Raw genomic sequence first — 12,475 nt, 5'->3', positions numbered from 1 at the left:
CCCCCACTCTCTCTCTCTCTCTCTCTCCCCCACTCTCTCTCTCTCACCCAACTCTCTCTCTCCCAACTCTCTCTCTCTCTCTCCCCAACTCTCTCTCTCTCTCTCTCCACCCACTCTCTCTCTCCCCCCACTCTCTCTCTCCCCCAACTCTCTCTCTCCCCACTCTCTCCCCCACTCTCTCACACACACTCTCTCTCTCCCCCACACACTCTCTCTCTCTCTCTCCCCCACACTCTCTCTCTCTCCCCCCCACACTCTCTCTCTCTCCCCCCACACTCTCTCTCTCCCCCCCACACTCTCTCTACCCCCCCCACACTCTCTCTCCCCCTCTCTCTCTCCCACACTCTCTCTCTCTCCCCCTCTCTCTCTCCCACACTCTCTCTCCCCCCCCCCACACTCTCTCTCTCTTCCCCACACTCTCTCTCCCCCACACTCTCTCTCCCCCCCACACTCTCTCTCTCTCCCTCACACTCTCTCTCTCCCCACACTCTCTCTCTCTCTCACCACACTCTCTCTCTCTCCCCACACTCTCTCTCTTTCCCCCACCCTCTCTCTCTATCTCCCAACACTCTCTCTCTCTGTCACCCACACTCTCTCACACTCTGGATCTGGATCTCTTATTTACCCTATATATCTTAACTGCCCTATACTACACTGAAATAACCTATACTGCTTTCTAATAACCTATACTGCTTTCTTCCAGATCTGACTCAAGCTTCACACGGAAGACATCGGAACCCCCCTAACCCAGAAGACAGGTAGGAAACACATCCCCTCCAATGTATAACATTGCGGGAATGAGGGTACCTGGACATTGAGGGACTGCGGATCAGGTAAGATCCCAGGTGGGATTGCTGCTTTAGATATTGTGAAGCGGGACGTCCAGACACTGGTTAAGGGGTTCAGGAAACTAGTCATTCACACCTGGCTTTTATTTCTAGATCCAACATTTACACACACACACACACGTAACAAGGACTAATTGTAGTATAATGTAATACAATAAATACATTTATGTTAAAAACGAATGTTGTTCTGACTAGGAATTTATTAAATGTATTTTATTTATATATTTATGTTAAAGCGGGGTTGGGGGCGGGACTAGGGGCGGGATTGGGGGCGGAGTTGGGGGCGGGACTAGGTGGCGAGTAGATTTTTTGGTTGGGCGAGTAGATTTTTGGGTGATTTGTCAACACTGTATATATATATATATAGGTTATATGTAAAGATGTTATACATGCTTGTTAAATGTTTAAATATTATCATTTTCAAGTTTTTAAATGTATCTAAAATTACATTATAATAAGTTCTCCTAAGTGTTTTCTCTGCTGGCCCTTTGAAGAACTAGTTTAAGAGACCTGATGTAGCATATGTAAATAGCTGTACATCTCAGGATATACTGAGCATGAGCTATTGTCCTGGTTTTGTTACATCTAGCCAATGTATAGAACTACCTATTTATGTTCCATACCAACATTATTTACATTGATGTACATGTTTGTAGAGTTATTTTATGACACCTGATATTCCATAAGTTATTACAAACTCTATTCAAAAAATGTAAAGCTCAAAAGAACAATAAATATCCATACACACCTAGGTTACAAAAAAAGATAATAGAAACTTTATTCAGGTCAATCTCCGACCTCTTACAGATATTTCATTTTTTCCTACTTCAAAGACACAAGTGGTAGCCTTGCCACATAAGGGCTCGATTATACAGTGCACTGCAATGCGTGCGCGCATCTCTGTGACGTCACAGAGCAACATGTGCACAAGCACATTCTTCTGCGCACGCGACTGCAGGGGCGACAAGGCTGATATCTGTTCTTTGATTGGACGGCTGCATCACGTGATGCGGCTGTCGCAACCGGAAAACAAATTTGGAAAATGCTTCAACTGTCGCCCACATTGCAGTAGCAAGCGGCAAGACAGTCGCGGTAGTATAAGTGCTTTGCGGGGATACATACTATATGTTTTGGTGCTGCGTGGCGTCGCTAAGGGCGACGGCGCATGCGTTTTTTGTATAATCATGGCCTCAATAACGAGTAGTGAATTCCATAAATCATGGTTGTCACATATGACATCCCTTGACAAAATGCGCCTCCTTGAAACGGCCGTCGGGACGCACGCCTCCTGAGAAGGACGAATACTGTAGCCACAGTGTGCAGTGATTATATACCTCTTTACTGACTAAATTCTACTATTCTTGGGGATTTACATCTCCCACACTTGCGCTGACCTCCATCGCAGCATTTGATTACGCTACATTGGGGACTCACGTCTCTCCACACTGGCGCCGACCTCTGCTGCAGCCAGGGTTGCCAGGTGTCCGTTTTTTTTTGCCCCTGCATCTGGTATAAAATGAAAGGTAATACCAGACATGTATGTGCCAGTATTACCTCTCTTCAAATGCAGGGTGGCTGCGGGGGGCCTGGCGGCAGGTCACAGCAGTTGCTGCCGGCCCCCGGCTCTCCCCCCGCTGCAGGCTTCTCCCTCACTGTTTCTCCCACGCCGAGGTGTCTGCTGCTGACACGTGCTGGATCTCTCTGACGTCAGTGCCGGAAGTCAGCAGCGCTTCCGGTGCACGCCGGAGTGAGAGGGAGGCACGACACCGGCCCCCTGCAGTCACCAGCCCAGTGCCTCTTGCATTGCTTTCCTCCTGTATTAAGTGTATTCATGCTGCTAACAGAGAGCGGAATACTTACCATTAGTGCCTATTCCTTGTAATACAGGTACCCCTGTAGGTTCAGGCTCTCCGTAACCGTTCCCACTACGGTTTCTCACCTTGGTTCAAACGAACAAGAACCACCCTGGTACATAACCTAAGGTGCTTGGTCACTATATGGTTACCTGAATATCCGTCCCTACCACGGGTTATTTTGCTCTGGCTCATTATAACCATTCTCACCACGGTAAAGGAGAGCCCTCCAGATATTATGTAATTGTAGCATGGTCGTGGAAAGGAGGTCTCTACTAGGGAGTCCTTTCCTTCTAGTAGGCTCCAACTGGTCGTCTCCGATAAACTCTTACTGCAACATCCTAGTTTTTCAGTGACTCCATCATCACTGGACACAGTTGGCTTCACATTTGTCGCCATCAATGGGATTTTTTTTTTACCCCTCCAAAAAGATTATATATTAATAAATTTTTTTTAATAACTACATATTATCTGGCACTTCCTTTATTTCTAGCAGGGATTTGTTGTGCTAGCATTTACTGTAGCTATATACAGTTACAATACTGTGATGGTGAAGGGGTACCTATGCCATGAAAATAAAGGTATTCTACCCGGCTAGGTGCCCCATAGTCATAAAAGGTATTTTTAGAGTGTCAGTTCTGCGACCCAGAGCTGCCTGCAGTCCTAAAAATGTATGTTAAACTCTTTAAAATGTGCCTGGGGGGCATAAGGGTCTGCTAGCCTGTGTTAAGGGGTTAATTGAATAAGTGCGCCTACGGTTTGCGGTGAGCAGTGGCAGTACAACATTGTAGCACTGACTCGCCCACAAGACAAGCAGGGAAACAGCCTTAACCACGGAGTCAAGTGGATACTTGACTTGTGGTTAGGTAAGTGTTTCCGAGTTGCAACAATGTATGATGTGGTTAGTCAATTAAGGTAAATTGATGAAGTGTGTCTGCGGTTAGCAAGTGAAACCGGGAACGGATACTTTGAGTTCCGACCGCAAACCACAGACCGTAGACGGGAAATGTACTGTTTAAACACACCACATCAAAGCCCTTACACAATTAAAGGTATAACTTTAGTTAGGAGTGTCCTAGCTTTCTAATTTTTCGTATGCAAAGGGTTAGAAGGGACTCGTTAGAAGGGACTCATGTAGATTGTATAATGTATAATGTATAAACGGACATAGCCCTGGTTTAGGTACATTTTAAAAATATGTGGGCTGGGGAATTTACAGGGCATTCACGGAGACAGCGGTTACATTAAAGATTCACCCAGATTATTTGTGTTTAGCCATTCCAAGGGAAGTCATAAATAAAATGAATGTCCGGGCTTCTAACAGGCCCTGGTAAGAGGCCGCCCGATTGTCTATAGAAGTCCGGAGCTTCAAAGGTTTTAACTCGGCCAATGTGTGAAGTGCCGGTAAGTGAATTAAGACAATTTGCCTAGCAAATGGTGAGGTATCTCAAGGCAGGTAGACTTTCTGTCGCTAGAGCAAAGGGGTTTGGCCAGGTATGCTAAGCGGGTTAAGCGTGAAATTAGCGCATGACACTTAGCCTGCCGTGACGCCCTTTGCCCGGCTGCAGGAACTATTGGCAACTTTGCTTTAGGGTAGAATTCGCTTCCCACACCGAAAATTGGTTGCCCATGGCCCAAAAAGGCTCAGGAGGGTATTATAAACCCGTGCACGCCGTCGGGCGGGTGTTCTCTGCTTTACATCGGAAAGGATAGCGGCCGATACAAAAAATACATTTTCACCGCAACCACGGATTTGTACCCGGCTCAGGATTTCGTAAGATCTAAGGACTTGCAAACGAATTCTGCGAGGGCAGAACTAAATTCTTTCGTTTGGCGATGATACAGGGACCGCAAGCAGCGCCCCTAGCTAAAGGACGGCTTCGCGTCTTTTGCTGTGTATTAACCCGCGCCTGGGAATTGATACCTAAAGACTAGATGGTGTGGGCTTTCGTTACCAGAAGCAATTTATTTCATTTTGGCCCGTTCTCGTAAGTGTTTATTCGTGATAATTTTGTAATTCAAGCTGTGTCTGTTCTTTATGTAAATAAATACAAAGGATCCAGATGGTAAAGTGTGAATAAGCTTGGTCTTCCATGACAAATACTTATTACAATCATTATATATATAGGGTTATGAGTGCACGCAATTTGGGGACTTGCTGACACACTATCTTCATCTGGATCTGGTGCTAGTCAGCATTGTTATTTACAGCACACCTGTGAGCACATGACCGGCATATGGGACAAGGGTTAATACACAGCTCTCCACAGACCCACTTTTCACCTTCGCAAAGGTCCCTCAAATGAATAATATCTCGCCTCTATACCATCGTCACGGACAGCACACAAGTGAGCATGTGACTTAAGCTAAGGCCCCGCTGCACGCGCACGCATGGCCGCCTTGCTTGCCGGCGGCGCGTGCAATTCACTGCACTGCGATCTGCAGTGATTTTTTTCCGGCGCGGGGGGGCGTGGCCAAAACAGGTAGGGGGCGCGGCCATGACGTGAGGGGGCGGGACCATCCTACAGCACAGCGCTGCAGCCCCTCAGCAGCCCCTCAGCTCCACAGCAGCCCCTCAGCCCCTGCAATTGACCGCTCCCTGTGGTCTGTAGGGAGAGGAGGTGGGGGGGGCGTGGTTTGAGTGGGGGGGTCGTGGTTTGAGCGGAAGGCTCTCGTGATGTCCCCCGAAGCTGTCAGTCCCTCTCCCCCCTCTCGGTCCCTCTCCCCCCCTCCCAGAGCCCCCTTCCTCTCCCCCCCTCCCGGAGCAGGGGCAGCCTGCGAAACGGGCACCAGAGGAGGGGGGCGCTATGCACGGCTGCACAGACAGGGTAGCCGCCTCCCTTCCCTCCCCGTAGCCGCCTCCCTTCCCTCATTTGCTGACTGCTGCACCACGTGACGCGTCAGCGCTTCTGATCACCAGAAGCTTGCAGCATCGGCCGGCTGACGCGTCACAGCACGCAGTCAGCCACGTCTGAAGGAGCCAGCGGGGACCTCCAGACTGGAGGAAAGGAGCCTTAGATATGCAACCAGGGTTAATGCACATGGCTACTCTAGCCAGCTCAACCTTCACCTGCGCAAGGTACTTTCAAATGAGTTAATATTAACCCCTTACTCAATTGCAATCATATCTATCCACTGTCACCACCCACTACATATGTAAAACATATGGAATTTATATATATATTATATTCACACCAGGGAATTTGTGCACCCAGTTTTAAAAACACACAAAAATGTAAACTGAGTATATTAATTTTTAATTTATTAAATAAATTGTTGAGTTAATCCTTAAGTCACCTTCCCATATTAGATTAGATTAGTTTAGGTTAATATAGTTAATATAGTTATCATTAATGGGCACCATTATTATATGCATCACTTGGTATTGCTAGTGGTTATTTATATGCACTTATCACCAATGTATTTAAATTAAGCATTTACACTGGTTTATTTTTGTTAGTTATGAATAGTACACCTTGTATTTTATGCCTTTTTATTATTTATAATTTTTCTAACACTAACATTATACTATCACTAGCCGTTTCGAATGTGTGTTGAATCAGCAGTAACGAAAAAAGACGGTGCAAAACAGCGCTAAAAAAATATTAACAACAATACTTGAAATAAATATTGCAGGCAGCCTGGCAAATACTGACTGTATAGTCAGAAAATGAACCACAGAGAAAAGAAAGAATTGCCGGCGCCAAATCAGTCCTTTAAATAATAATAACTCCGAATAAAAACCAAACCGTCTCTTGAAAAGTCCCAAAAGTGTCCTTGAACAGATAGGCAGTGAACCCAGTATTTCAATGTTAATAAATAGCTTTTTGTTAGGATTATAGCCTTGCTAGTGTCTGTCTGTTATTGTGTGTTATGTTTGTCATGTGTGAGTTTTGAATGTTTTAATGTCAACTTTTTGGCGTGTTGCACCATTATCTGTTTGTTTTCCTCTCTTTTTTACATATTGCACTATCATTTGGCGTGAGCCGTTCGTTGACCCCTTCACTGCCTATCTGTTCAAGGACACTTTTGGGACTTTTCAAGAGACGGTTTGGTTTTTATTCGGCGTTATTATTATTTAAAGGACTGATTTGGCGCCGGCAATTCTTTCTTTTCTCTTTGAATCAGCAGTGCTGATTCCAGTCTTTTTTGAGCATTGTTGCTGTGTTTAAGTGGACTTTGCCCTATATAAACTGGCTATGTTACACCAACCAATCAGCTCCTGAGGAAGTCACGCAACGTGACAAAACGCGTAGAGACGTGGTGACGTCATCTTAGACAGACGTGTGGGAGGAGTTCCTGAGTTCCCTGATACTCTCTTCAGCTGATCCGCCTTCACTTCCAGCAGTGTACTACACATGGAAGTATTCTGAGCATTGGAGACGCTGAAACGCTGCAGGACTCGTGGCAGGAGTTGCAAACAGCCACATCAGGTGCACAGTGTCATTGTCGGACCCCCCCCCCCCCACTTCTGTAGATGACGCCCCTTACAGATTCTGTCCAATGTTTGTGTTATTTTTGCATCCTGTAAATGTATCTCCTAGGGACACTTTCCTTTAAATAAATTCACCCTATTTGTACACAGTTATGCGCTATGGAGCTTGCGCTTTTTTGTGTTTTGTTCTATATATATATATATATATATAGTGTAGGTAACTGCATTAACGGGTATGCCTTGAAGTGGCATGCAGGCTTACAAATGCTTTGGCCAAAGGGTTTAACAAAATACCCTTTTTCATGAGAATATTATTTTATCTTGGTAGGAGCGCAGGAATCGTTCTTTTTGCTTTTATATATATATCTATATCTGCCGGGGTCTCAGGTACCCGTTTATTAAAGAAAAAAACCTATGCACTTAACATACATAAATCTGTTGTAGTAAAATGTGTCAGAAAATATAAATACTCTCTACAAAGCATGCAAACAGTTCATTTAGAGCCTAAAGCATTACTTATTAAAGGTTTATTTATATATATATATTGCTCAGGTTAAAGAGAAAGATTATTACAAGAACATAGAGTTACAATAAATGCAGAAAAGTTTCTTAAAATAAAAATATAAAACAGACAGAAATCCCTATACAGAGGTCACTGGCGTAGAAAGATGAAAATTCCTGGGTCTCATCCCAACCCTCTATTGAATTCTGATTTTCTATTCAAACATGCCAACATTTATGCCCAGATCTTCTGCATTGAAACACACATAAAACCCACCCCTGTCGTTAATCAGCTTGGGCTGACAGTTTTATGACTTAGAAAAAAACAACCTCTTTTGACGTTTAAAAAGTCTTGACCGAATATATAAAAGGCCTTATAATTTAATTTCCCTAATGCTTAAACAGGTGATAAACAGTTATCTGTCTTTGGCACTTCTTTCACATGCCGTGTGTAATATGATTTGATTTGTCTGATTGCATCGGTGACAGATATTTGTTACTCTTATAAATTGCTGCCAGGTTCATAATTTCTTCTATTTAATAAAGCCCTCCAACTAAGTTTGTCACCTCTCTCTGGGATGTACAAGTGATAATTCAAGACTGTTACAGTTTTCTTTGAGGCTAACAGCCCAGTATCTGGCTATCGTCGATAGCCTTCAAAACAACACACATTTTACTTTTAGTGGGCCATCAGTGATAGCCCCCCACCCCCAATTAAGCCCTCTTTGTAGATCAGCACAGCAAAGGGAAGGGTCTTGACCTGTCATTAACACAATATCTTGTATTTTTAAGACAAACAGTAACCACATTATCCCCTGAAGAACCAGGTTGATTAAAATACTTAATATCTCATTACATTATCATGCCAATGGCAATAAAGCGGTCTTGTCAGGGGGATACCCCTAAAGTTGAATAGAAGCCCATAATATTTAAAAACTTCACATATAGACTCTTCATCATATGATCGATGCAGTAGGTGTGTGTGGATAATGTTATTCTTTTGATTTTGTTTTTTATTTTTGTTGTTGAAAAGTATTATTTTCCTTTTTTATACTTTTATTTTTCATTGGTTTGGAATACTATTGCTTGTCTTTAAAATATGTGAAAGGTGACATATCTATTAAAATACCCACTTAACTTGCCCCTAAACTGTGGCTGTATTGAACATTCTGGGGATTGTGAGAGAGCAGATTTAATTTCTACGAGAACTGCACCAATCATAGTCTGAAAGATCAATGTGTGAGGTATATAAATAATAGGTCTTGGTAATAGAGCCTTCTGATTGGTCAAGATCATAGCCCCATATTATCGTCAATATAACTCGTGTTACCTTCTTCTGAAGAATGAAAAAAGTTCTCTCCAAACCAGGTACGGAAATCTGAGAGGCGTCGGGTCCTGCCAGCTCCTAGACATGTGTTTTCAGGGGGTGTTCCCTGACTGGCCCCTTTTTCTGGCAACCCCACACCTAGTTGTTCTTCCTCTATGTCTGGGATCTTCTCCCCCTTCACATTCTCCTCATTGCTGCTATGTTCAGGTGCTGAGGAATCCTCAGAGCATGAATCTGAAATCTGCAGAGAGACAGTGGACAAAAGGGTGAATGCTCTGTGAGGAATCAACAGGTCAACATTGCAGGCTACAAGTCACGAGTAGTAGATTGGGAAAAATATGTTAATCCCCCTTTTCTTGCTGTGACATGCACATCTGTCCCTCTTCTCTATATATGACAGTTACAGCCCACATGGTTCTTCCACACCCATGGTCTTTCCAGTGCTTATCACCACTAACTTTTCACTCATCCCAAAGAAGTGGATAAGGGGATATTTCAAGTCTTGTTCACACCTATCCCTTTCATTCTGCTACTCCTCCTGTCATGCACAGCTATCTATATTTCTTCTCCACTCTTAATTTCACATGCACAACTATTTCCTATGATGCTTTTCTAATTGTGACAACCACTATGACAAGTACCCATTCTATTCCTGTCTCATTGTAATTGTAACCCCTTTCCCCGGCTCCTGAAGGGTGTCACAATTGGTTGTTCCAGAATATATATATTTAGTTAAATTATAAACTTATAGTATGTACAATATGAGGTTTGTGTATCTAGAGAAGAAATTATCTGACAGTAACCCCACGTATAAAGTATCCAAACATACACATGGTACTAATGTGCAACATTTTACACGTACTTACAACACATACACTATACAGTATACAGTATACCGAGATCGGTCAGTATACAGCATATACCCAGTGCCGTCTTAACACATGGGCACGCTGGGCAGTTGCCCGGGGGGGCCACGAGCATAGGGGCCCCATGCTAATCTATGCACAGACCAGAATTTAACACTAATTTTCCGATCACCCGCCTCAACATTCAAATCTCCCGCTAACTTGGTAGAAGGAGAAAAATTACGACTTGTAGCGGAGAGTTGGCAGGGCCCAGTGCACTGCTTTGCCCGGGGGCCTATAATGCTATTAAGATGGCTCTGCATATAACCCCCCTCCACTACACCTACCATCCAAACCACACTGTGTGTAACCCCTTTGTTTCACAACACCAGGTTCATACAGCATAAAAGGTTAACCTTTTCCTATCACTCATTTTCCATAATGAGCTGTAACTTTACACCCAAGGCTCATTTAGCCTTTCCAGATAACCTAAGATTGTGCCTGGAATTTCATGGAAAAAAGCTTTCAGTGGGAGGCGGAGATGAAGAGAGAAAAACAGAACTAAAAAAGAAAATACGCAGAGTGACAGGGAAAGGTTTGGGAGGAGGGGAGTTACTGAATTATGCCTCTGCAATGGTTAGAACGCAGATTATTTTTTTCCCACACAGATCACAGGGGCATTAATACCACTTAGTAACATATATTGCAAAGTGGTATTAATGTAAAAATGACTCAGAGATCTAACACGTTCTCTACCAGAGTTGCTTCATAATTTAAGATATGTTTAACTCCAAATAAAAATATCACTTGTGAGCACATTCATATCTCAGACAGATCTGCAACCCTGCTTTTCAGCATTATCACCTAACAGGGGTGCGCAAACTGGGGTGCGTGCCCCCCAGGGGGGGGCGGGAGATTTGTCTGGGGGGGCGCGGGGGAGTGATTGCTGAGGTACCGCGCTCTTTCCCCAGGCATTTTAAATGCCGGGGGATCGCGTGAGGCCTCTGCAACAGGAAAACTTACTGAGATTCAGAAGCTGTGGCGCATCTCCATGGCAACGCGGCGTCAAATGACGCCACGGGGTCATGTTACGTGACGCGTCAAATGACGCCGTGGGCCACGTGACCTGACATCACGTGACCCCGGAGCATCATCTGAAGCGGCTGCAGGTAGGAGGAGGGCGCGAATCCGGAGCAGGCCAGATAGGGGGGCGCGTAGGAAAAGTTTGCGCTCCCCTGACCTAGCATACAATGCTTCCACTACAGCTCTGGATTCTGGGTAATGACATGCAAATGAGCACACATGTCACCTTTTGCTTCTAATCCATTCCAACACGGACCCCTATAAGCTTATGCCTGCCGTAGTATACAGCTTAGGTTAAAAAAGTGCATAGCCAGCAAAAAAAACAGCTGTTTCGCCCTCTTGGCTCTCATCAGTGTGACGCTGGTTATACTGACTTTGCCATATGAAGCTGGGATAGGTTTAAACCACACCTTATGTCAATTATGGTGTGTTAAAACGTGACCAAAATCCTCCTCCCAAATGTTCTGTCTAACGCAAGAAGAACAATGCAAAATATTGCACAATATGCAACACACACATAGCTATTGGTGGTAGGTGGGCAGAGACTTATCTAACTGAGGAAAAGAAAGCAAAATCAGTTCCAAAGTGGCACTGATAAAGCTGGAAAATTATGGTGGCAATTTGCAGAAAAAACATGTACAACCATTTTTTTTTCAAAAATGGAAAACTACTGGAAAATATATCATTGAAGTAAGTAATTAGGATGAAAATGAAGTAAAAAGGTTTTTAAAAAAAAAAACATTTTTGTACCTTTTTATTTACAGAATGTTAATCAGTGGATTCTCCAGGAATTTACCCCATGTTCCCCAAATAATTACAGATGAAGTTAGACAGTTTAAATTTCCCTCCAGGGAAAACAAATATCGGGCCAATAGGAAGCTGTATTCATGTCCAGAAGTTATTTTTTATAAAGGCAACAAAATATCCGTCCGCTCCTCCTCTCACCGTGCACCCCACAACTGGAACTATCTGCCAGAGGCTGTCACTGCCACCATCTGTCTAAGTTCTTTCAAAACTAAAGCTGTCTCACAATTTAATCTGTTCTGTAACTGTTACATACGCCTGTAACATTATCTTTAACTGTGCAGGCAATGTCTTGTATATAATGTATAACCCTGTTCACTTTATGTAACTACAGTATGTATTTGTAACCATGTATTTGTCATCATAAATCTATACCCAGGACATACTTGAAAACAAGCGGAAACTCTCAATGTATTACTTCCTGGTAAAACATTTTATAAATAAATAAATTACCATGACAACAGGAATCCCCAAAAATTGATTTTAGATAAATACCAAAATATGCTTGTTTGGGGGAGGATTGACGATTTTATAGGTCACATTCTTTTAAATATAAATTAGAAATGTTTAAGTATTTTTAAGTAATATTTCAAACATTTAGGCCCATTCTGTCTAAGCATTGCTATTCCATAAGACACCCCATGGCGCATTCAATGTCACGGACTGTTGTCTTACGGACCCTGGAAGGTGTCTTATGGCATGGCGCCACTCAGTAAATATAGCCCTTTACGTTTCCATAGTGCAGTAACTATATGCTTTATATGCTTTTTCCAATCTCT

The 12,475-nt window shown here is 43.5% G+C and overlaps 1 protein-coding gene across 2 annotated transcripts in view; it reads right to left on the bottom strand.

Annotated features, from left to right (window-relative positions):
• ARHGEF25 (Rho guanine nucleotide exchange factor 25) overlaps window positions 1-12,475 on the bottom strand; it is a 248,073-nt gene that overhangs the window by 180,891 nt on the left and 54,707 nt on the right. For both annotated transcript variants that reach the window (XM_075591563.1, XM_075591564.1), the window contains exon 2: window positions 8,968-9,205. In XM_075591563.1, coding sequence (XP_075447678.1) covers window positions 8,968-9,205 — 238 coding nt within the window. The remainder of the gene's footprint in view (window positions 1-8,967; window positions 9,206-12,475) is intronic.

This window comes from Ascaphus truei, chromosome 3, assembly GCF_040206685.1.
Source record: "Ascaphus truei isolate aAscTru1 chromosome 3, aAscTru1.hap1, whole genome shotgun sequence".
Taxonomy (NCBI): Eukaryota; Metazoa; Chordata; class Amphibia; order Anura; family Ascaphidae; genus Ascaphus; species Ascaphus truei.
This window is presented reverse-complemented; position numbering and strand designations above follow the sequence as displayed.